General features: G+C 55.1%; 2 protein-coding genes across 8 annotated transcripts in view; both read left to right on the top strand.

Annotated features, from left to right (window-relative positions):
* MTMR14 (myotubularin related protein 14) overlaps nucleotides 1–16,133 on the top strand; it is a 31,217-nt gene extending 15,084 nt beyond the window's left edge. The window contains exons 13-20 of one of the 3 annotated variants that reach the window (XM_057390301.1): nucleotides 27–103; nucleotides 347–383; nucleotides 1,785–1,855; nucleotides 2,486–2,535; nucleotides 2,749–2,887; nucleotides 5,616–5,792; nucleotides 12,404–12,559; nucleotides 15,754–16,133. In XM_057390301.1, the coding sequence (XP_057246284.1) occupies nucleotides 27–103; nucleotides 347–383; nucleotides 1,785–1,855; nucleotides 2,486–2,535; nucleotides 2,749–2,887; nucleotides 5,616–5,792; nucleotides 12,404–12,559; nucleotides 15,754–15,931 (885 nt within the window). In that variant the 3' untranslated portion in view covers nucleotides 15,932–16,133. The remainder of the gene's footprint in view (nucleotides 1–26; nucleotides 104–346; nucleotides 384–1,784; nucleotides 1,856–2,485; nucleotides 2,536–2,748; nucleotides 2,888–5,615; nucleotides 5,793–12,403; nucleotides 12,560–15,753) is intronic. The other 2 variants (XM_057390303.1, XM_057390302.1) reach the window with 2 other exon arrangements.
* Nucleotides 16,134–16,470: 337 nt separating this feature from the next.
* On the top strand, nucleotides 16,471–23,197 carry CPNE9 (copine family member 9). Of its 5 annotated transcripts, XM_057390308.1 has the most exons (20): nucleotides 16,471–16,639; nucleotides 18,179–18,219; nucleotides 18,303–18,349; nucleotides 18,554–18,657; nucleotides 18,841–18,880; nucleotides 19,492–19,568; nucleotides 19,781–19,844; nucleotides 19,958–20,061; nucleotides 20,142–20,246; nucleotides 20,611–20,652; nucleotides 20,762–20,837; nucleotides 20,908–20,961; nucleotides 21,075–21,136; nucleotides 21,425–21,471; nucleotides 21,552–21,733; nucleotides 21,922–22,049; nucleotides 22,165–22,267; nucleotides 22,344–22,401; nucleotides 22,546–22,619; nucleotides 22,736–23,197. In XM_057390308.1, the coding sequence occupies exons 1-20, from the start codon at nucleotides 16,563–16,565 to the stop codon at nucleotides 22,886–22,888; spliced, it is 1,638 nt and encodes a 545-aa protein (XP_057246291.1). In that variant the 5' UTR covers nucleotides 16,471–16,562; the 3' UTR covers nucleotides 22,889–23,197. The 5 variants fall into 5 exon arrangements, 4 of the variants coding, with proteins under 4 accessions (XP_057246291.1, XP_057246287.1, XP_057246288.1 ...); XR_008967054.1 differs by lacking the exons at nucleotides 16,471–16,639; nucleotides 18,179–18,219; nucleotides 18,303–18,349; nucleotides 18,554–18,657; nucleotides 18,841–18,880 and having other exon boundaries at nucleotides 18,924–19,568; nucleotides 22,533–22,619; nucleotides 22,736–22,798; XM_057390304.1 differs by lacking the exons at nucleotides 16,471–16,639; nucleotides 18,179–18,219; nucleotides 18,303–18,349; nucleotides 18,554–18,657; nucleotides 18,841–18,880 and having other exon boundaries at nucleotides 18,924–19,568.
* The last annotated feature ends 1,164 nt before the right edge of the window (nucleotides 23,198–24,361 follow it).

Below are 24,361 nucleotides of genomic sequence, written 5' to 3' on the forward strand. Positions count from 1 at the left end.
TGAAGGTTGTCTCATTTGCTTTGCAGGATGGGTTGATCCACACGTCCCTGGARCCATCTGAGATTCTCTACCTGACAGTGGCTTATGACTGGTTTCTCTTTGGGTAGGCATCATAAGTTTTACTCCCACGTGCATCCCTGTGCAGCAGGGAAGAAGCCCTGAGTGGTCATTTTTGATGTTTGTTCACAGCCAAAGGTGGATGTTTGAGCAGCTCCCAGTGAGCTGGAATTAGGAGGGCAGATGCCTTTTTTTTAAACTGAGGGCTCAGGCATCTGGTTATTCTTGTCATCTGGTACTCTTCTGCTGATTCTGGTGTGTGACTGAGCTTCCCTTGCTCTCTTTCCAGGCACATGTTAGTCGATCGACTGAGTAAAGGAGAAGAGGTGAGTGTTGGGTCTGGGCAGTGGCTGAACACTGCTTTGTGTTCTCAGGATAYTTGTTTATGGTAGCAGCATTCACTGCCTGCTCCTGGTAATATCAGTGATGTGGCTGGGCTCCAAAAAGATTGTTCAGGTGCTGGAARTAGAAGATAAGAGCCCTGCCCCATGACTTTGTGATGCATAAGTTATGGGGCTGTTTCTCTCTAGGGTTACARTTTTATTGGGGGGTGTCACTCCTGCCAGTTTCCCTGCTGGGCCATGTGTGTTCAGGGCCCACATCAGAGGGTGCTAGGACTTGCTGTTCAGCTCAGCAGTGAAAAGGATGGGAGCTTGAAAATAAAGCTGGATAGTCTTGTGTGCTTGTCCTGAGTGCCAGCCCTCCTGCCCGGGTGCTGCAGCTGCATGTGGCTTGCATGTCATCACAGACATATGGAGCAGCTTGTGCTGGTTCCASTGTGTGAATTTGGGGTGGGGTGTGTCTCGGGGTGCACAGATGTGTCTGGGATGTACTTAAAATTAGTGGAACTAATTATCTTCAAAATCTTTCACTGTTTAACAGCAAAAAAAAGATTGCTCTGACTATTGTTGCAGTATAGTGCAATGTAATTTCTGCATACAAAAGAAGTGGGGAGTGTGTCTAACCCTGTTGCTATTCCCCTGCTCCTCAAACTCTCACCTTACTAAGGAATCTCCAGCCTTCAAACAGCAGAGGCAGGACCCTTGCTTGTTTTCCATCTTGCAGGATTACGGAATCCCTCTTTCCATATCATTCGTCCGGTTCATTCCTCTCCTGTTCTGCTGGCTCAAGCCTGGCAGCTCTGCTCTGGTGCCTGCTTGGTCACAGGTGGAGTCAGTAGCTGCAGCAGGAGAGGGRGTCCTGGCTGCCTCTGGCACCCCCTGCTCCCCCCCTCTCCCAGGAGAAGGGCACAGCTCTGCATGGGTGGGTGGGGTGGCAGAGGCACAGTGGGGTGAATGATGCAGAGCAGACTGGGGCATGGCAGGGCACGAGCTTGGGGCCACAAATGCTGCAGGTACTTCGTGCTTCCAGATGTGGTGCAGGTGTGCTGCCGAGGTGCAGCATGTGGCTCTAACCCTGCAAGTTCTGCTGGGTTTGCTGCTTTCCTGGGTGTATGAGCAGCTGCTGTTATCTCTGTTCCATTCTGCACCCATGGCATAAGTCCCTGCCGTGGGCTTGCAGCATGTGTGGAAGGCATTGATGAGGAGGGCAGTTTAAAGTGGAAGAGAAGTCCCAGGATAGGCTGGTGGCAGCCCATGGCAMATTGGAGGCTGGCAGCTGCTGATATTTTGTTATCTCCTTCCTGCCATCACCTCCTCACCAAGATAAGAGGCTGCATGGAGCCTCGGGTTCATTCCTGAACCGCTCTTCTCTTTCCCTTTGCTCAGATTTTCTTTTTCTGCTTCAATTTTCTGAAGCACATCACCTCTGAGGAGTTCTCTGCTCTGAAGTCACAGAGGTAAGGAGCCTGTGCTTGCTGCTGCATGGGCTACAGAGCCAGGGAGCTTGTTAGTGCTTCTTCTTTGGGGAGATGGAAGCCCTGGTGTCCTGGCCCAGTTTTCTTTAATTTATTCTGCACTCTGAAGGCTGCAAAAYGGGGCCGAGGCTTGTGAGGTGCCACGTTGTGCTCTGAAAAACTGTCCATGCTGAAATGTGCTCTCTGCTTAATGACTGTCCGTGGCTGCTTTAGCACGGATGAACCCAGAGATGTGTGCTGTGGCTCAAGCAGGCTGCACAGCAAGCTCTATCAGGCACAGAAAGGGACAGAAGGGTGGCTGTTTTCTAACAGACTGCCCAGCATAAACCCCTTCTTATTTCAGGAGGGATAGAAAGAAACAAAGCCCACCCTGGATGCTCTGGATAAGCACATTATGTGCAATGTTGCCTGATGCCACCTTCTCAAAGCATAGGGGGTTTGGGTTGGGACTGTTAGGAGTCAGACAGTGCACACTGCCCCATCCCCTCCCCTCTGCCCCTGCACAGCCAATTCCCCACTGCTCTGATGTGCTGTTGTGACAGAGACCTGGCTATGGCCAGCTGCCACATAGCCCTGAGCGTGCCTGAGGTAACTTTGTCTTTCCTTCCCCAGAAGGAAGAGTTTGCCACCTGGCTTCACCCTGGAAGAGATCTGCATGCTCAGTGAGTGCTGCTGCCAAGCTTTCGTGCCCCTGGGTGCTGGTRATGGTTCATTGCTTGTGGGCTTGGGTTACCAGCTTCAGGATGACCCCAAATGGGTGTGCTGCCTTTGGGGCCTCACAACAACACAGGACAGAGGAAATTGTATTGCTTAAAGAGAGAGAAAGTGAGTGAGACCAAGCTGATCTTCAGGTAGCTCTGTTTTCTTTTCTCTAGAGCAGAAAGACCGAGGCAGCACCACAAGCCTGAGCAGTGATTTCTCCCTGGGGATGGAAAGTTCCCCTGGAGCAGCTGGGAGCTTCACCTATGAAGCAGTGGAGCTGATGCCAGCAGGAGCACAGGCTCAAGCAGCATGGTGAGGAGATACCCACTCGGTGGGCTCAACAAGAGAGGCAGGCTCTGAGCCTGATAGAAAAAATACTTCTGAAGTGTTTTGCCCTCCAGGTCTGCTCTCTGCAGAATGGATTCCTTACAGTGGGGGAAGGAATTTGGCTGTCAGAAGCTTTGCTGCAACTTGTACTACAGAGCTTCTTTACCAAAAATTGGAGGCCATTCCACGTTAAAAGGCTGTCAGGCTTCTGCAGGGATGTTCCTGAGTTTGTACATAGATGAGAGTAAAGCAGCTTTGTTTCATTTTCACCAGTTTCACTGTTAGACTTCATCCACAAAGGATTTCATTACTTTTAAAAGATGGTTCCAAACTACCAGAAAAATTACATTTGACAGCAACCTCCCCAGGGAAAAGTGGAGATGGTTTGGCTGCCCTAAAATGAAGCTTAATCAGAGTTACGAAAGACATTATACAGAGGGAGTGTCTGCAGTTARTGGGAGGTGGGCTGGGTGGCCAAGAATCCCCTCTTAAATTTTAGCCCCTCTACCAGCACGAGGTATGTGAGCTGAAAGCAGATTCCTGCCTGCAGCACTGCTTAGAGACACTTGGAGGGCAGAATACAGGATTTTCAGTACTGCCTCTTGATAGAGGGTCACMCAGGACTTGTCTGGGGATGCAGGTGGCTGTCTGGAAGTGGGGAAGGTGTCTGGCTACTCTGCTGCTCTGGGACAGGCATTGTACTGGCTTGTGGAGTTTCTTGTGCTGTTTGGGGATTTCAGAATTCTGCTGTAGGGTTGCCCCTCTCAGTTTAATTTTTCTCTCCTCTCCCTCAGCACATGTGAAGACGCTATTTTATATTGCAATTATTTTAAATTAAATCTGGGTTGTGCTGGAGGCATTGGAAGTCCTCTGGGACTGAGCTTGCAGCCATGCTAGTGGCAGCAGCCTTTCTAAAGCACATTCAATTTAAAGTGCTGAGGAGGGGAAGGAGAGTATTCCTGCAGAATCAGAAAATGGAGATGCAGAGTCCCAAACTGTTTGCCAAGTGAGCAACAYAGAGTCCTCTAATACACAGAGCCTGCCTATCCATGTCAAAGTGACTGCAGCAAGTAGAGAACAACTTTTCCACTTGCAGGGCTGCAGGATATTGAACTAGAAGCATTTATGTTTCTCAGAGTGCYCAGGACAGACTCCATCCTGCTGCACAGAAACTCTGTGATTTTCACAAGATGTGAAATGACCAGAACATGCTGGAAGAGATCAGCTGCACTCGTGTGGATCAGGGCTCGATTTTGCAATGTGTTTCCTAATTCTGATTTGCTTTTATTTCTGTGGGAGACATCAGGCTGTGTTGGAGCTGGCAGCTATTCCTCAGGGATGGTTTGGGCCGTGCTGGGGTCAGGAGCTTGGGAAAGGGGAAGGTTGCAGGCCTTACCCTGAGTGCTCAGTGAGGGGACTGGTCACGGATGTTTTACTGCAGGCTCTTGCAGCTCTSTAGTCGAGAGAATACTTAGAGATTCTTGCAAGCTGGATAAGCTGGACCGTGCATAGCATGAGTAGAGAGAGGAGAGGATGTACTTTGTTGTATTGTCCTGAAAACAAGTGGCCTCACGGTCTCTGTGCAGGGAGAGGCATTTGATTTTTAGCTGTTCAAACCTTTTTCTGCAGGCTGTGCTTGGAGATGTTGGCAGCTATGATAACATGAGATGAATAATGCTCAAGAGAGGCTGTGGTGTGATGTTTGAGGGTGGACACCCTTCAAGAAATGAAGAGAGGATATCGCGCTTTCCACCGTACAAAGAGCCTGTCTTTAGCTGCGCTTGCTGACAGTTCTKGAGATCTCAAAGCTGAGATGCCCTTCCATGTTTTAGGAAGAAGAACTATTTTTTCCCTTGAGTTCGTTTGCATTAGAACTTTTCTTTTTTTACTTCTATACATAGAGAGGTCTTTGTCTAATTCGGTGTGGTCTTGAAAGGGGGAAAATTCTTAGGACTCTTSCAGGGAAAAAACAAAACCAAGCAACTGACGTAAGAAATCTGCTGAATGTGGAGCAGAAGTGATGTGAATTAGTCCCAAATGTGTGCTTGTTTAGCCTGTAGTTGGAGGGTTCTGTGAGCTAAGGCCTGATGCAGCAATGGACARTGAATCATGACTGTATCTGAATGTGCTGGCTAAGAAAGAAGCCAGAGCAGTTTGGGCTGTCAGTATAGACAGAGAGAGAACTGAAGTGTACCTGCCTCTGGAGTGACTGTCAGCTGTAAGCACATGGTCAGAAGCGTGGTCAGTGGTGCCCAAAGGGAATTGCTAAAAGGGAAAATAACACTGGTGGCGTGTCCCTGCCGCCCTCGGTGCGCACGAACGCCCACCTGGGCTGATAGGCACTGTGGAGTTGGAGCAGATTGAAATGGTCTTTCCCCGCTGGGAGGCCCCTTGCTCGAGGCATTTTTGCTGCTAGACTAAACAAAGCAATCGCTGTGTGTGTGTGGGCTGATGCATTCTCCCGTCTCTGATTTCCAGGTCACGTGGATGGTGATCTATAAAAGAATGGGCTAAGATGGGCTGAGCTCAGTGTACCCCCCTCACTGAGTGGTTACCCRTGACTCACGGTTCCTTGGGAGGGAGGGGGGCAGGTTCAGTGGAAGGGAACAAGAGCTTGTAGCTGCTGGGGTAAAATCCAGCCTGTGGTGGGAGGGTTTCCTAGCTGGAGTACATAGAAAAGTCAGCTTTTTCACCTATGTCCTCTRTCCCACAGGAGGAAGAGCTGTGCATCGTCACCACAAGCTGTGCTCTGGAGTAGGGCACAGCAGTCTGAAGACAGGCTGCCTTCCGCAGGGGTGGTTGAAGTCAAGTCCTCCAGCTCCTCCTCATCAGCCCATTCTGATAACTTCCTGAGGATTGGAAGCAGCCCACTAGAAGTGCCCAGATCCAGGTGAGATGGGACAGAGCAGAGCATTTCTCAGCAAAATGAGTGCCTGGTAAAGGCAGTGCAGGGCTGCACATGTGTCTCTGGAAGCACTGGAGCACCTGTGTTTGTATCTATGGACAAACCTCGGGAGATCCATTCCTTTCTAGTCTGACCTTGTCTGAAGTGCTGGCCATTAAACACAGGCACTCCTGCCTCAGCCCCTAGAGGAGCGAGGAACTGTGCTGATAACAGCCAGCTGTCTGTTCTGCCTGTCCTCAGCGCATGCCTCATCTCTGAGCTCTGGCATCTCCGCATCCTGCATGCTCGCAGCTCACGGCACTTTCTCTAACACATCCACTGGGGTTTGGAATGGCTGTGGTGCTTGGGGAAGGAAGCTTTTCAAACCAAGCAGCCCTCACTCTGCATCTATCCTGTCCCCCTTTTCACCTGCTGCCCYTCCTGACGATGCAGGAAAAAACTGGGTGCTGGTGGCAAGCAGAGGTGGGAATCTGCTGGGAGCAAGCTGCGAGCGCTGTGCYGGCACGAAGGATTCTGCCCAGAAGGCTGTGTGTACCTGCTGGGGACTGGGGACCCTGGACCTGAGCCTAAGCTCACCCCATAACAAAGGCACCCTTCTGGAGTCTGACACTGCGATAGGGCAGAGYTGAGCAGTGAGCTGGGCTAGGGAAGAAAGGACAGAGCCTGTGGAGCAAACACCCTGTGTTTAAGGGCAACATGGAATAAAGAGGCTCTGAGATAAGAGGTTGCTGKAACAGCATCAAATGCTTGTGTAGTCTCTGCAGGTTTTCTGATGAGTCTTTTTCTAGTGTTTCTGAAACAGCCAGCAACCAAATCTGAGTACTCTCTCATCATATGTAAAATAAAATGACAAACAAGTAAAGCATTGAAAATTTATAAGACTTTCTTAACAAGTTTCTCTCAATTCCAGAGAAAAACCCTAGTGTATGACAGTTTTCATAAATGATGCTRACTGTTTTCCCCAGAGAAAGACATCAATAGGAGGGGTTTGAGTTGTTGCTGGGGCCCACCTCTGCATTCTGTGTAAGATGAAAAGAATCTTCCAAGAAGAAAAGAAAATACTGGAAAGAAAACAGCTTGTCTTGGGAGCTGCTTTGTTCACAAGGGTAGTGCCACAATTCCTGTGTGTGGTCCCATGCCATTCCCCAGGCTGTTCRGTGCTTGCTGGTAGCAAGCTTGCASCAGTGCTCAGGAAGAAGCAGCTTGTAATGCTTCAGACAGACTGCTCTGCAAGAGCAGAGAGGAGGAACAAGAGTAGGCAGAAGAGCACCATAGGGAGGATTTGGGTTGCCTCATCAGACACTTGACATGTTGCAGTTTCTGGGTTCTAAGCGTGGCATGTTTTCTCCAGAAAGGGTTCTGTCATTCCACTTGGCTTTGGTCTCCCTGCTTCCACTGTGGTCTGAATTTTTCTGGTGGATTTCACAGTACCTTCAGCCACCATTTTCTACCCTGAAGGAAATACTGAGTCCCATTTTGGGTGGAGGAYTCTATCTGTGATTGAAGAGGTAAATTCTGTCTCTTCACTGCCTGAAAAATTACAGTACTAAGATGGAAAAACAGGAGCACAGAGACTGATCAGGATGCCAAAAATACTTTTATCCCTGCAGTGCTGCTGGCAGGTCAGCACCCAAGGTCCTTGAGATCAAGAAACCACTGTACTTGACTTCCTAATCCTCTGTTTGTGTGGCCATAGCAACAAAACACTTTCCTCAACTGCTGCTGCAGTGGTTGAAATGGTTGCTTGTAAAATGCCAAAGAGTATCCTTCAGGTAGTTCAAGCAAGCCCAGGTGCTGGCAGGCAAGGGAGCTCTGGAGGGAACAGGAAAACAGGAGATATGAGTAGGACCTGGGAGGGGAACTGGGCTGTCGTAAAAAAAAGGACACAAATGCCCAGTCAGATGTTGGGAGCCAAGTCCCTCTCCTTTACCAGGCAATATCAACAGGCTGCTGCTGTCGCTTTACCAGCCCATCTTGTGATCCAGACATCTGGGGTACCTGCAAATCCCAGGSTGGTTCTTGTCAGGTGAAGCAGTACAAAGGCAATTCCTATCACTTTCTAGCTCATTCCAACATGTTGGTAAGATCACATCTGTGGAGGACAGACACATGGAGATACTACATAGACTATTTCCAGACCTGGACAAGTTGCTGCTTGTTCTACAGAGAGCTCTGAGTATGGCAGTCAATGTGCCTCAAATTGAATCCCCTGCATGCGAGGGGGTTGAAGTTTGCAAATCTTTTCCTGTGTTTGCATTTGACACTAGCAGTGTAAGCGTCCCATGACATTGCAGAAAAATTCTGTATCTGTGTCAGGGATTTAGCGTGTGTGTACATAGCACTAATGTGGATTAGCAGCTGGATAATCTTTGCTTGAATGTGCTTTTGCTAAGTCAATTAAACAAAACCCAAAGTACTGTGATCTAGAGAGCTGAGGTCTGGAGGAGTTAAATCAYGGAGGATCTGCTTTGACCAGCAGTCGCAGAAAACTCCTTTACTTGAGGGCTGCAGATGGCTCAGTTGTGGGTCTGGAGGGAGTGCAGGGGGGCACAGAGAAGCTGCTGCCCCTTGGTTTTGTGTGTTTTGTTGGCAGTGAGAAGACTTCGTGCACTGTGTGTCTTGCTCCTCAGAGTGCCTCGCTGGGAAGGTTTATCTGCGATGTGTCAGCTTGGGATAGTGACCACAGCAGGAGAAGAGTTGTTTACAGGAATGTTTTCTGGAAYTATTGGATGACCATGCCACAAAATGGGCTTGCTGGCTGGCATATGACTGTGCTGTAATCAGAAATGGTGCTCACAGAGAATGGGCTGCTCGGGCACTGTCCCAGCCTGTAGATAACTACCTGGGATTCAGCCAGGGCTCCCAGTCTTGGCAGAGTGCCACAGTCCTTGCCAACRTTTCCCACGCAAAGGTGGGAAGGGCTGTCCTTTACTCCAGGTTGCCACAGTCTGCCTGTACGTACAGAACCTACTTAATGCTTCAGTTTGAAGCACAGAGCATATGCTGGCAAATGAGCTGCTTCCCAAATGGTCCTAGGTGTGTGGAAATACGTCAGGTGAGTGGGGACAGCACAGGGCAGGATGGGAGCCTAGCTGTTGGCACTTGRCGCTCATCTCAGTTACGTATTAAGAAAGGGAAGGATCCCTGACTGTTGCTTTGCCTCCGGTATTGGCTCTTTGCTGGCAGGCAAGTGAGTGTCCATGTGCTCTGAAATACTCTGTCTTGTGCAGCATGTTGCATGGGAAGCACTGACCTAATTAAAAGGAACCATTCCAGGCTAGGAGCTGCCAGTTTATGGCCTGCGAGAGGTCCCTTCTTGTGTGAAGGAACAGCTTGCAGCTCATCTCTGTTTTGCTAATCTAATTTAGTTAATCTTGCACTTTTGAGGGAGTTTCTTCCCACTCGTGGACCTGAAGAGGTGGGTGTGTGAAGCTCACTTTGATTCTTTTTCTGTCTGCCATTAGATGTCTGTGGCAGAGAGAGCGACTTGAAGGCTGGCTGTATCTCCTCTCTTCTAACCATGTCAGCTTTGCTATCATTGTCCAGCTGCCTCCCAAGAYTCCATGCTGCCCTCACCACTAGCCAGCCTCTGGCATGGCTGTCATGGATTGCAGACRTGCTGTTCTTAAAGGCTTGGGCTCAGGTTCTGCTGTCCCAGCAGCTCCAGCTTGTTCCAAGGGCCTCACTGAAGCTCTTTTGGGGCCTCTGCAGCAAGGCTTTACAAGGAGCATTCAGGGTAGAAATTATAGGAAGACTTTCACTTCTAGCATTGACTGGATTGCATTGGGGTACAGTCCCCCCAGACATCTGGTCTTGGTTTCAAGCCAAGCCTAACTTTTAAGAAGTTCTGCTGCCGTTGTAGTGCAAACACAAAATTTCCCATGCTAAGTCTTCCCAGGCTTGGCCCCTGCTCTCTTGAGGCTGTTCAAGATGCTTGTTGATTGTGACACTTCCTCAGGAACCTCCCTTGAGAAGGTTTTGGGATAGAGGGGAAGGTCTGCCATGATATCTTAGCTCTGCTGGCCAGGTTCAGGTCTCTGGGCTGGGAAAGAAATTACCTAGACTCATTGCAGAGTCAATCAGTTTGTTCAATTAATCAACAAGTATTCTGCTGTCTGGAGGCAAGACACAGAATTGACTGCCTTGAACTCCTAGACCCCAGTGTTGTTGGGTTATATGAAGCCTTAGTAAACGTGCACAGCTGCTTGATAGGACCCCAGGAAAGGCTGGAGGACTAGAGAGTTGCTGAAACACTCTTGTGGGAGATAAACAATGTTTTGTCAGCCTCTCCATGGCAGGATTCAAGAGATTACTTGACCCACCTCCAAGAGACGGTGTAAGATCAGTCTGATCTTAACTGACTACCATGGAAAAGGACCAGCAGCTGAGGCTACATGCCCAAAGTAGAAAACAATTTTCTGTTCACCTTCTTTAGCATGGACTTATCTGACTGGTGTGCTTGATGATATTGAGCAGAGGGWGGTTTTTGCTGTCTGTGATGCCCTGGATCATGTCTTGCTATCTGGGCAGAGTCTTCTGGGCAGCCTCCAGGTACTGCTGTCCCTGGGCTGTAGCCCAGGCCCTCCCCTTCCATTCAGACTTGAATCTCCAAAACCTTTGTTTCTGTCTGGCCTCAAACTCATCCTTTGCTCAGCAACTCATTACTTTTTCAGCAGAATCCTGTCTCTGCCTAATTTCAGCCTGAGCCCATTGCCTATAAATCTCTTTACTCCTTTAGTTCAATTTCTTGTCATTCTGTGTGACACTCCTGTTTATCCTGTCTGGCTGTGCTGTGTTCTCAGGGAGGTGACATCTTCCTCTTCACTATGCACTGAAGCAGTATTCCTCTATGCTTCTCCCTGGCATCCTGCACTGTTCCCACTGTGCTTCCAGCATGGCATCGTGCTCTGGGCCCAAACACTGTCTGCTCTCCTTCACACTGACTTTCTCTACTTCATCTTCCAAAGGCACGGAGAGAAGGAGATGTCACTGAACAGCTGCTCTCCTTCCCTTACAGATTCCTTGCTTTCCAGGGAAGGTTATCCCTGTCTGATCTCCTGAAAGTTTTTCTAACAGTATATGCTGCACTTTTGCTTTTGGCGAAGTGCCCTCATTCTTGCTTTGGCATTACATGCCCCAGAAAAAGCACCATTTTGCAAAACCGGGTTCTCCCAGTACTCTGACTCTCACTCCCCAGTTCACTGAGCAGCCAAAGAACAAAATCAGTGTGAGACAGGTGAAATTCTGCTCTTCCTATTTCTGCTGTGATGCCCTTTCAGACCCTAAGCTGCCAGACCGGGGTATTACCCCCAAACTGCAGCTGTGATGGGAAGCTGATATGCAGGGAGCTTTGTGACTCCCCTTCTGTGCTTGCACAGCCAGCTCAGGACCACGTTTCACACTGCTCAAACTTGGCTATATTGATCAGACTAATTAAATGGCAGGCCTGGAATTAGATCGAGATTGCAAATAGGTTTCCTGCTGTGCATCTCTTCCCACCCTTTCCTTCCAGTCTTGCTCAGGTCCTTCTTGCTGTGGGAGATCCTGTCTTTCTGGCTGTTCTGCTGGTCCCTTGGGGAGCAGCTGCAGTGCGCCACTGCTATTCTTAGCTGTGAAGRCAGCGTGCAAGTACCTGGCCCAGCAGAGCTGGAGCTGGAGCAMTGCTCTCTGCCCATCAGAACCCAGATAAATTATCCAGAAGATCTTGGTAGTGTGTAATTGAGCAGCTCTGCCACAGGCTGTGCTTCCAGCTATGTACACTCTGCTGTGCAGCAAGGCACAGTAATTGCTTGCTCCCTTGGAAGCCAAGAGCTCTGGGTTTGTTTCAAGTGATTGTGCCCTCTTCTCTGAGATTTTGGAGGGACTCCTTAGATTCACTTACCATGTTTCACGCTTCTTTGTTTCCTGGTGGGAGGTTGCATACATCAAACAATTATCCTTCCTTGGCTCTTTAGCCTGTCCTAAAGATGTTTTGTCTTACCTGGTTTCTTGCACAGCCCTTTTTAACACAGAAATGGTGTTCAGGTGCAGGGGGTAGGTGTCCTGGGTACACCTTGAGCATTGGCTCTGTTCAGATCTGATGGTGATAGCTCGGGAGTGATTTGCTTTCTAACTGCTGCCAGGACAATGATCTTTACGTCTTTCCCAGCACTAACCAAGCCACAACCTTGATTTGCCCTGCTGCCCTGGGATCTGCTAACAGCTACAACAAGCAACARGCTGTGGTGTCTCTTGTACAGCACAACTTCCACATCTGTGAAGGATTCAAGGCAGGATGTGCTGTTCCATCTCACTAATGGGTTTCTCAGTTCTGCATGGCCATCTGCTTCGTGCTGGCTCTCTCCTGTCCAGCTCCCGGTGTGCTCCTGCTGCTTTGTTGGCCGCAGCCAGCTTGGCTCTCCCTTCGCTTTCAAAGGAAAGGCTTGGTCTGGGGCCCAGCCAGAGCTGCATGTTGCACCCTGGTCCCTGAGTGTCAACAGTGCTGGCACAGGCGCTGCTGGCTGCCCGCCCAGCAGGTCCCTGGCACCAGCGCCAGCGAAAGGCGTGTGGCTGAATGATCTGACTGATGGCGCCGTCTCCCTCTCTCTCTGCCCCAGATCGGCGGACCATTCTCTGCCCGGATCTTCCGTTTCCACAGACTTTGGCAGCTGGCAGATGGTGACAGGGTGTGGCAGTATTCGGGAGCAGGCAATCCTGAACGCAGACGCCTCTCTCTCTTGCAGCTTCCCGGATGAGTTCTCTAACACTTGCCTGTAAGTGTCTCAAATGCAGGATCTCTCCTTGGGTCTCTTGGCTGGCTGCGAGCRCTGCAACTTTATCACTCTGGCACTTTCGGAGAAGCCTGGGAGCCCAWAACAAACTGTTCCATCTTCTCTGCCTTGATGTTTTCTGTCCACAAACTCAGTCCCTGAGCACTCTTTGCTTATGCTGAACATGGAAAGAAAATGACATTTTCTCTGCCTAATGATGGGGAGCACTTTGCTTTCTGTAGGAAGAAGAGGGTTTTGTCTCTTCCCCGAAGATGCTGAATTTGGGCATAATTGAGTGCAGTTGAGGATTCGTGTTTGTCAGGACAGGACTGGTAACCCAGATTTTCTTACTTTTGGATTTTGCTCACCTACATCTCCCCACTGGGGTCAGATCCTTGCTGGAGTAAGAGAAGGACTCTCCTTCTGTAACCCAATTTTTGTCTGGCCTTGTGCAGCATCATTTGCAGGTGCTGTGCCTGGCCAGTGTAGAGCCACAGAGACTCGTGTCCTGCCACATCTTGCCTTGTGAAATAGCTGGGAGGCAAATGTTCCTCCCCAAATAGAAATCCACCTCTGGAAGCTTGAAAGACTGGAGATACGCTTTAATTGCTGTTAGAGGAGAACCTTGGCTTGTGCCTTCAGGCTGCAAACTCTCCATCAAGAAACTGAAATGGCAGATCAGGGGCTGGCAGTGCAAGAGCTGTGCTGCCAGATGCTCAGTCCCTTACTGAGATCTGAGTACGTGCTTTGGAGGCAGAGGGCAAGCAACATGAAAATCCATGTGTCCTGTGAGACAGGCTGCCTGCCCTGGCTCTGTCTCGTGTGGCTGCGTGCTGTGCTGCTGAACAGAGCAGAGCAGCTGCCCTCAAGTTATGGTGAAGCTGCGAGATCCATGAATTGATGGAACAAAAAAATTGCCAGAGATGTTGKACATGGCCTGGCCGGGATTTGCTCTTCTTTCCTGAGGACACACTGAGCTGCTCCTGCAGCAGTTTGGAGATGAGGGAGAAGGGACTGAAGGATGGGCATCTGAATAGTGACTGCTTTACTGTGTCCTGAGCCTGGCTGTGCTTGGTCACTGCTGGTCACCAGCGAGTTGTTGCTGCCCTTGGAGCTGGATCCAACGTCAGAATAGGGAAATCAGCAGAGAAACATGAATCAAAGTTGATAGGCCTTAGGCTTATGAGGTTTGGAGAGTGACTGCTTGGGGCAATGGTTTCTAAAGAAGACAGTGGTGGTGCTTCCTGTGTGAGTGCTCTGCCCTGTTCAGCTGCTCACTAAAGCTGTGGGTTASTCGTGGGCTGGGGACTGCTCAGCTGAAGATGCTGGGACCAGGCTCTGCCTTGAAAAGACCAGGAGTTGCCAGGGGTGTTGTGTTGAGCTTCACCCAGAGCCTCCACCCTCTCTCTACTTTGCATCAGCCCTGTTTGCTCAGGACTCCATTGTGGGTTTATCCCAGTTTTTCACAGCCCGACATAGTACAATTTTTTTTTCTTTTAATTCCATTTAAGTTCCCACTTTGCATCTTCACTGGCAGCAGCTCGATGAAGGTATGCTTTTCACAGCCTACTTCTTGTGCTTGTGTGGGGCTTGTCAGGGTTTACTTGGAGCTGGGGCTTTGACAGCCTCCTCTCATCCCGCACCCCAAGCTGCAGGCGAGCGGGCAGGCTGTAGGAAGTGTAGCGGGGCAGAGTGCCGTGGATTTGGCAAGGAAACRCGACCTGCCTCCGCTGTGAACTGTGCAGGGTGAAGAGCTGCAGCCGGTCTGCAGGGCTTGGTGTGGWGCAGTGGCTGGCTGCTTGACCCTGTGCTTTGGAGTGTCTCACTCCATGAAACAAACCCAAATACCCAAATACAAAACTTGCCCTGTAAAGAGGTGTGAGACCCACAAGACACGGGACCTAACTGGTGCACGCCCTCGCTTACCTCTGCACGTGACATCTGAGATCGCTGTGCTCAGGTGCAAGTAAGTCCTGTCTTCACAGAGCTTATTTTAAATGCTAGCAGGTTTGCGAGTTCCACGTCCTAATTAGGTTGCCAAAAAGCATCTCTAATGTGTTTAGATATGTTGTTGCCTTTTTTTGCCCTCTGGCTTCTCTTTATTATCAGACACAGTAAACAGCGGCCTGGTTGGCTGCCTCGGCATCGCTTGCTGTTTATAGGCCTCCCACCATATCCTCTTGCTGCTGTTTCCGGACCGAAGCTGTTGGCTGTGGGTGGTTAACACTTCCATTCAGATGAGCTGTGCCAATTTATAGCCAGCCCAGGCGCTGGAAGATTAAAGAGAATTTTTTATGGGGAAGGTTCGCGCTGTGCCCTTGGAGTGACCTTTGAGGAATGTCTTAATCTCTCTGGGAACCACTGGCATGTCGCAGAGGCACCACAGCAACGATCATTTTAGGTTGGAGAGCTTGGAACAACTGCCTCTGAGCCCCAGACTTGAGTTCCCTTGCTCCCTCAGCTGAAGTCGCACCTTCCCCTAACCAGGTGTGTGGATCAGCAGGAGAGGAGAGCAGGTCCCATGGGAAGTCATGCCCTACTCTGCTCCTGTTCGCYGAGAGCAGCCATGCTGAGGAGCAGAAGTAAAGCGCTGCTCAGCTCTCCTCTTCCTGTGGCTGGAGTGTTCCTTGGGGCTTTTGTCACCTTGTCTGCTCCCTCTCATCCCCCCTTCCACAGAGCTGTCTGTGCTGGCACAAGCACGCAAGGCTGGGGCTGGTGGAAGTGAGGGATGGTTGCAAATAGGTTGGAAGCAACTGTCCGGGCACAGCACATGTGGACCTGTCTGGGAACACTGTGTGAGGAGGGGAGGGAGCTGGCGCAGGGGCTGACGTCAACACCCACTTGGCCAAAGCAGCACTTTGTTTATGAACTGTAGCCATGTGAGCACCATGGTGGTGGGAGAGACAGGGGACAGTGGGGTGTGTGAAGGAGGAAACCCCGTGGGGAGCAGGAGCCTGAGGCTGCAAGTGGCTCCGTGGGTTGGGTTGAATGAGGAGGCAGTGGCACCATCTGCTACCGGCTYTGTGGACAGAGCCTTTTGGGGCTGGCGCTGCCTCAGCCACTGTAGCCCGTTGAGCACCACAGACTTGCTGGTGCTGTGGACAGAGCCCCGGCCCTGCTGCCAGCCCTGTCAGGAGCGAGAGCTGGCATGTGGAGCGGGTTGGCTGCAGTTACTGACCTCCCCTTCTCTCTCCTAGACTGGTGTCGGCRAGTGACCGTGAGTCCCGTCTGGAAGAAGTGCGTTCTGCCTTTCTGGCAAGCTACAGCCGGACCATCGGCCTAAAGGCCGTGCCCCCCAGCCCCTCAGGGGCCATCGGTGGCCTCCTCGAGCAGTTCGTGCGGGGCGTGGGACTGAGAGGCAGCAGCACCCTCTGAACACGACGTTCCCAGACCACTGCCTGGAAAACTGGGGCTGGCACGTCCCCCCTCAGAGTCCTGGGACCCTCTTCTCAGTGCGGGCACCTGCTGCACACAGCGCCCGCCGCCGGCCCCCCCTGCCTGGGGCTGGGGGGTGCGGGGTCTTCGGCGAGTCTCTGCAGTAAATGACCCGAGCTGTGCCCTCTCCTGCCTCCTCTCTGGGCTGCGGGCGGGGGGTGGCGCGGGGGAGCCGCGCTGTCGGGGGCGCCGCTCAGTATAAATAGCCCGGCCCACGTTCCGCGAGCGTCGGCACCGAAATAACACTGAGCCGAGCCCGGGAGGAAGCCCCCGGCGGGGCGGGATGGGGGCTGAACCCCCTCTGCCCCTGAGTGGGAATCGCGAGCGGGAGGTCCCGGTGGAGCCGAGCCCCAGGGGCTGAACGCTCTGGTGCCCGGGTTGGTGCTCCCACTGCCGGCACGGAAGGGCCGTCTTGCTCGAGATGTGCTGAGCCGTGCCTGTGCCGTGCCTGTGCCGTGCCGTGCCGTGCCGTGCCGTGCCGTGCCGTGCCCGTGCCGTACCCGCCCCCGGGCGCGCCTCCTCGGCGGCGCGGGAGGAGGCGGCGCGGAGCATCGGCGGCACCCGGGCGGGGATGGCGGCTCCGGGAGCGCTGGAGCCGGCGACCGGCAGCGTGCCGGGCACCAAGGTGGAGCTCACCGTGTCCTGCCGGTGAGCCGGGAGCCGGGTGGGGGAGCGGGAGGGCGGCGGCTAGTCCGTGGACWCGGGTGGGTGCGAAACGGACCGGGATGCGCTGTGGGGCTGCTCGCTGCGTCCCGCTGCCCACCGCTCAGCCTCTGGCTCAGGGGTTTGTGAGCTGCGCGTCCTCCTCACTCCCCGGGTAGGTCTCGGTGCCAGGGCGTGTGCCCAGCGCCCCTCTGCCCCGCTGCCACCCGTCCCGTCCCCTTCACGGGGTCCCATGGGATGGTGGMACGGGGCACGGCTGCGTGAAGCGACCCGATGCCCTCACCCGGGCTTGGGGCGCGGGACGGCCCCTTGCAGGGCGATATTTGTGGGATGTGGGTGATGCCGGCGGGGCKCGGGGTGCCGGCGCTGGCTGCGAGCGGCTGCTCGGCTCTGCCCGGCTCTGCGAGCTCGGTGCAAGGCAGCGGGACCGGGAGCGCGGCAGCGTTGGCGACGGCGGGACAGGGGCTGTGGGAGGGGGGCTGCTCGGTGCCCCGGCTCCTGGCCAGGGTCCGCTGGGCGAGCAGCGGCGGCTGAGCCGATCTGCCGGCGGCTAAATATAGCCCGTCGGAGGCACCGCTGCCCGCGGYCGGGGGTCCCGCTCACAGGGACAGGCACCAGCGTCCTACTGGGGCGGCAGTGTCCCCATGCCATGGGCCGGGGTGTCCTGTGGCATGGAGCACCCCGCTCGGGGTGGGCAYCTCCAGCACATCCCCGAGCTGTGCAAACTCTGGGCCGGGCCGGGGGCTGCTGTGCTTTCTCCCCGCGGCTGAGYCCTGTCGCCCGCCGCCAGATTCCCGGACAGCAGGCAGAGGGGCGGTGGGGCCGCAGGACCAGACAGCTCCAGGCAGGGACCGGGGGTCACACCTGGAGACAGCCCAGGGCAGGGGCTGCCTACGGCTTCGCAACCCCAGGACTCAGCCCAGTCCGGCGTGGGTCTCTCTCCTGCGCGCTGGGGCCAGAGGAGCTGGCTGAGCCCCGCAGCCCCCGGCCGTGCCCCAGCCCACCCTGTGCTGCCACCCCGGGGGTGCGGGAAGTATCCCAGCAGAGCCGGTCGCAGCCCCCGGCACTTTCCGGTGTCACACCGCGCACAGGACAACGATCAATCGCTCTGCCGGTAGCTGTGTCGGGGGCTGCCCACTGGCTGCTCAGCCCCTGCTCCAAGTGTTCCCTTTCTTCTCACTTCTGCACCCCGCCATTAGCCAAGCTCCTGCTGCCGGGGCGCGGCGGGCACTCAGCCGGCGCCGGCGGCACCGGGGAAGGTTTCATCYTGTAAATGGGTTCCCTGTCATGTTCAATCATCATCATCAGCGCTGAAGACGCTGCTCCCCGCTCGCCCCGCTGCCCCACCGAACCTTGCAGAGGGAGCCAGCGTGTCTCCCAGGAGTGCCGCCGCTCTCAGCCATGGGTGTCAGCACGGCCTTCTGGCATGATGCTGACCCGTGAACAGGGGGATGGACATGGGGACCCGTTCTGGTGCCAGGTCAGTGGTGCTCAGGGTGGCTCACGCCTGGCTCTTCCCCCCAGGAACCTGCTGGACTTGGACACCTTCTCCAAGTCTGATCCAGGTGGGTGGTGGAGCCGGGCAGGGGCACGGCATGGCACAGACATGGCACGGCACGGCAGCCTGGCTCTGCTCCTCTCTCCGCAGTGGTGGTCCTCTTTGTGCAGGTCTCGGGGAGCAGCGAGTGGAAGGAGGTGAGCGTGGCCCCCTCTCCTGGCTAATCCCCGGCTGGGTTAAACGGGCCCATATGGCCACCCGTGGCCACGCTAATGATCCCTCCCCGTCCATGCTAATGATCCGGCCCCGCCAGCAGCGCTAATCCCCCACCGGGATTAGCGCCGAGGCAGCTGCGATGGGGACGGGTCCTGGGGGGGCCACCCTCACCCCTCTCCCTGCAGTTCGGACGCACCGAAGTGATCGACAACACCCTGAACCCCGACTTTGTCCGCAAGTTTGTCCTCGACTACTACTTCGAGGAGAAGCAAAACCTTCGCTTCGATGTGTGAGTAGGATGGCCAGGGAAGGGCTTGGCCCCACTGAGGGTGGAACAAAACCCCGAGTCAGTAATAAATAAGGATAATAAAAAAGGACACAGTGTCCAATAGCCCGGATGGGTGGGAAAGCGGGGCTGTGTGCTGGAGCATCCCCGCAGGCACCGGCTCAGGGCTCTGCTCTCCCACACCAGCTACAACGTGGACTCCAAGAGCTGTTCCGCTTTAAAGCAGGTGAGCACAGCCTGTGCCGGGGGGATGTGTAGTGACACCCCGGTGTGATGCCATGGTGGGACACCCCGAGGCTGTGCCCTGTGTGGGCACTGTCGGGGGGGACACGTTTTCTCCCTCAGAGGGCTCTAACCTGCTCTCCATCTCTCTGTGCTCCATGGGGACTGGCAGAAGGTAGGTGTCTGCTACACACCAACCCCTGCACTGCCCTGGGAACCCAGCCCTCTGGGACTGCCTGGTGGGGCACGATGGGGCTAGTACACAGCATGGGGGTGGCTTTTGATGGGCACGATGGATGTAGGGTGGCCCAAGGGGTCTCAGACAGATCAGGGCATATAGGGCAGTTTGGGGGGTTTAGGACTGCGTGCTGGCCCTGGGGGCAAAAAGTGAGTGTAAGGCATATGGAATGGGCACCTGGAGTAGTCCTGGGGATGCATAATGAGTCCTGGGCTCTGAGGTGGCACTTGTGCATATTCAGGGCACTTGAGGTCACCCAGAGTCAAGTTGGTGACAGGTCCCATGGGTGTGTTGGGAGAGAAAAGGGTGGGTGTAGGTKCTGGGAGACTGGGGAAACAACCCTCCAGGGTCTCACAGCAACTTTGTTCGGGGCACAGGACTTCCTGGGACAGGCATTCGTGGCGCTGGGGGAGGTGATTGGGTCCCAACGGGGACGTCTGGAGAGACCCCTCACGTRAGTCACACCCTGTGGTAAGGTGAGGTGGGGGATTCCACACGGTGTCTCCATCTCCTGCCCCACTGGACCCCTCCATGCACATCCTGGGCTACGGACTCCAGTCACACTGCCAGCACCAGCTGTGGGACARCAGCCCCAGCCCTGACCCCAGCTCTTGCCCCTGAACTGTCCTCCTTGTCCCCAAGCTGACTGTATGCCTCTCATCCCAGGGGTGTCCCGGGGAAGCGGTGTGGGACCATCCTGCTGCTGGCTGAGGAGCTGAGCAACTGCCGGGTGAGTGCCCATGTACCAGCTRCAGTGAGGAGAGGGCTGCATGGTCCCTCAGCACAGCAGCTGCTGGTGTCAGGGGTGAGGAGGTGGCTGGCAGTGACAGTCCCCGTCCCCAGGATATTGTCACGATGCAGCTGTGCGCCAACAAGCTGGACAAGAAGGACTTCTTTGGAAAATCCGACCCTTTCCTCGTCTTCTATCGCAGCAATGAGGATGGCACGTGAGCGCAGGGACCCAGTGGGGCAGGCAAGGTGCCCATGTCAGCATATGGCATGGCCCAACCCTGCCCTGTCCCCCCAGCTTTACTATCTGCCATAAGACAGAGGTGGTGAAGAACACGCTCAACCCGGTGTGGCAGCCCTTCACCATCCCCGTGCGCGCCCTCTGCAACGGCGACTATGACCGGTACAGGAATGGGGATGGGGACAGGGACAGGGACAGCCATGGGGCCAGAGCAGGGTGTGAGCAGTTCTTCGTGGGCTTGGCCCCCCCAGTGGCAGGCGGCTCAGAGCTGGGTCCTGATTGGGGCTTTTTCATTTTTGCAACCCAAATTACATAAAGGCATCCCCCTCCTTTCCAGGGCCCCCACCGTGACCCAAATTTCCCGCTTCCCTCCCRGCAGAGCCGCAGGCTGGGCAGGCAGGGCGGCTCTGCTGGCAGCTGGTGGGCAGGGTGCTCACTGCAGGTTGGGTGTGGGGCTGGGTGTCCCCAAATCAGGGGCTATGCCAGCCTGGCTGGCAGCTCACCCACYGTACACCTTTGCTTTCAGGACGGTGAAGATAGATGTGTATGACTGGGACCGGGATGGGAGGTGAGGCCGTGCCTGTGGTGTGCCAAAGGACATCAGGGTGCTGCTGAAGCTTCCCAGGACACCTCTTACCCAGGGGCCTGGCCATGCTGACCCTGTGCTCCTCCTGCAGCCATGATTTCATCGGRGAATTTGCGACCAGCTACCGGGAGCTCTCTCGAGCACAGAGTCAGTTCACAGTGTATGAGGTAGGGCGGTGGCTCAGGGCGAGGACAGRGTGCACTCCATGCTGGGACCAACTCACTCCTGCACCTGCAGGTGCTGAATCCCAGGAAGAAATGCAAGAAGAAGAAATATGTGAATTCCGGCACCGTGAGTGGGGTTGGGGAGTTCCTGGGCCTCCTGCCTTCCAGGGGCTGGTGCTGCTCCACCTGCTGTGCCTGCCAGGTTASGGGGGCTCCAGATCTGATCCCCTGTGCCCACAGGTGACACTGCTCTCCTTCTCTGTTGAGTCTGAGTTCACCTTCGTTGACTACATACGGGGCGGGTGAGTGGGGGGCCGGGAGCCCCCCGGCTCCTCGAGATCCCMCATGGCTGAGGGTCTCGGGGTGAGGACAGTGGTGACAGCAAAGGTGCAGCCTGGGGTGACAAGGGGGCAGTGGGGCTGGGCAGTAGATGCAAAAGGGGGCACGGGGGGGGGCACAGGGCTGTGGGGTGCTGGCTGGGGGAGGGGTGCAGGCAATGGGTCTGGGCTGGGAAACACCGGCACTATGGGGCTGGAAGATGGTATCCCTCTGCCGTGGGGCCGGCAGCCTCCCTCGCTCTCCCCCTAAAGGACGCAGCTGAATTTCACTGTTGCCATTGACTTCACGGCCTCCAATGGTGAGTGTACCTGGTGTCTGGGGGGTCCCCGTCACCGTGGGGCTGGCCATGGGGTGGATGTGACGGGCACTGTGCTGCAGGGTTGCCATCTCAGCCCACCTCATTGCACTACGCGAGCCCCTACCAGCTGAGCGCCTACGCCCTGGCACTGAAGGCAGTGGGGGAGATCATCCAGGACTACGACAGTGACAAGCTCTTCCCTGCGTATGGCTTCGGTGCCAAAGTCCCACCTGAYGGCAAGATCTCCCACCAGTTTCCTCTGGTGCGCCCTCCCTGTGGGGCAGGGCTGAGGGGGARCCCAGATCTCCTGGCTGTGGGGCAGGCCTTGGGGTGCCTACAGCAGCTTGGTGGGGAGGGGAAGCACCCTGGCCGCATCACACCCCAGCATCCTGCAGCCTGGGGGATGCCAGGAGCTGTGGTCCCCCTCCAAGCACCCATCTCTGTCCCCAGAACAACAATGCAGAGAACCCCAGCTGTGCTGGCATTGAAGGTGTGCTGGAGTCCTACCTGCAGAGCCTCCGCACCGTCCAGCTCTACGGTCCTACCAACTTTGCTCCTGTCATCAACCAGGTGGCTGGGTGAGCACTGGGGCACTGTCCCCTTTGCCATCCCCAAATGCCATCTGTCCCACAGCAGGGCTGACTGCCCCATACCAGTGGGGTGCTTGAGGGACCCCATCCCTTTTCCCAATAGGACAGCCGCCCAGGTGACTGACGGCTCACAATACCATGTCCTTCTCATCATCACTGACGGTGTCATCTCTGACATGCTGCAGACCAAGGAAGCCATTGTCACTGTGAGTGCACCCTCATTGCTCTGAGCTCACCCCACATGGGCAGTACCCTGGCTCACAGCCAGCCTCTGCTCCACAGGCTTCCTCCCTGCCCATGTCCATCATCATTGTGGGAGTAGGTCCAGCTGAGTTTGAGGGTGAGTYGGGACTTGGGGATACCAGGGAAGAGGGATGGAAACATCATCCCTTCCTCTGGGATGCCAAAGGCATCCAAAGGGCTGGTGTTTCCATCCCTGGTGTTCACCCCACCGAGGCTTGGTGACACCAGCTGTCACCCCCAGCCATGGAGGAGCTGGAYGGTGATGAGGTACGGTTGTCTTCCCGGGGACGTTATGCCGAGAGGGACATTGTACAGGTAACTCTGGCATCAAATTCAGACCCACCGTGGGTGAGAGATGCTCAGTCCCCYTTGTTGACCCCCACAACAACAGAGTTGTTTCCAACTGGACTGCAAACTTCTTGCCCTCAAAGTTTGTGCCATTTCGGGATTACGTGGATGACTCGGGCAACCAGGTGCTGAGCATGGCCCGCCTGGCCAAGGACGTGCTGGCTGAGATTCCTGAGCAGCTGCTCTCCTACATGAAGACCCGKGACATCAAGCCTCGCCGGGCAGATCCTGAATAGCTCTTCCATTAGCCATGGGACTGGCTGGTGGGGCAAGGATATGCCACCTTCCTTCTGCTGGTGGCCGGGGCTTAATCATGGAAGTGTGGCCCMCCCACTAGGGAGATAATGAGCTGCTATGGTTGGTGAAAACAGGGCTGGGACCCGCTTCTGGCAGTGAGACTACAGGGCTGGATATCCTCGTCTGCCCCTTCCTCCTGCCCGATGGCCAGCATTAAGGCAGGACTGTCCCTTGGCTGTGGCAGTGCGGGCAGAGCCAGTGCCTGGGGGGACACGGTGTGTGTGTGTCTGTGTGTGTGTGAGTGTGTATGTGTGTGTGTGTGTGAGTGTGTATATGTGTGTGAGTGTGTGTATGTGAGTGTGTGTGAGTGTGTGTATCTCTGTGTGTGTGTGTGAATGTGTGTGAGTGTGTGTGTGTGTGTCTCTGTGCGTCTGTCTGTATCTGTCTGTGTCTGTGTGTGTGTCTGCGTGTCTCTGTGTGTCTCTGTGTGTCTGTCTGTATCTGTCTGTCTGTGTCTGTCTGTCTGTATCGGTATGTGTCTGTGTGTGTGTCTGTCTGTCTGTGTTTGTGTGTGTCTGTATGTGTCTGTGTGTGTGTGTGTGTCTTTGTGTGTCTGTATCTGTGTCTGTATGTGTCTGTGTGTGTGTGTCTTTGTGTGTCTGTATCTGTCTGTGTCTGTATGTGTCTGTGTATGTGTGTCTGTGTGTGTGTGTGCGTGTCTGTGTGTGTGTCTGTCTGTCTGTGTGTGTCTGTATGTGTCTGTCTGTGTGTGTGTCTGTCTGTCTGTGTGTGTCCCGGGAGGGCAGCCTGCCGTCTCCCCCAGGGGAAGGCTGACCCTGGGTGCCTGCCGGAGGTCTCAGCCCTGTTTCTCCTGGGGGCAGCGGCCTCGCCCTGCTCCTGCCTGCGCCCCATTCCTGCCTGCACCCCGCTCCTGCCTGTGCCCCCTCCTCCGGCTCTGCTGACCCGGACTGGCCGGTCTGCCCCATGCCCTGCCCCACGGCCGGGGCTCCCGCCGCCGGGGGGTGTCGGGGCGGAGGGCAGGAGGGTCTCTACCACGTTTCCGACTGTAAATAAACTGCTCAACCGGGTCTGCTGCCGTGCTGCGGCGGGGAGAGCGGGAACACCAAGGGGGACGGGAGGACCGGGTTGGGCGGGAGAGGCCATGGGACTGAAGGCACCGGGGGGCATGTAGCCGGGCCGGGGGAACCGGAGGACCTTGGGGATGGAGATGACCGGTGGGACCGAGGGGTCCGGAGGGCGCGGGAGGATCGAAGAGGTGAGAGAGGAGACGGGGGCGGCCTGGGGCGGGGCCGGGCGGTGCCAGCGGGGTTTGCGATTCGCGGCGACAGATTCGCCACCGCCACGGCGGCGCGACCCGGCCCGGCCCCGCCGCTCCCACGTGGGCCCCGAGCCCCGCCGTCCCCGCCGCCGCCGCCTTCTCCGTCCCCTCCGTCCTCGCTGCTGCCGCCGCC

Source organism: Malurus melanocephalus, unplaced genomic scaffold (assembly GCF_030028575.1).
Source record: "Malurus melanocephalus ecotype Western Australia unplaced genomic scaffold, MMel_1.1 scaffold_24, whole genome shotgun sequence".
Lineage (NCBI taxonomy): Eukaryota > Metazoa > Chordata > Aves > Passeriformes > Maluridae > Malurus > Malurus melanocephalus.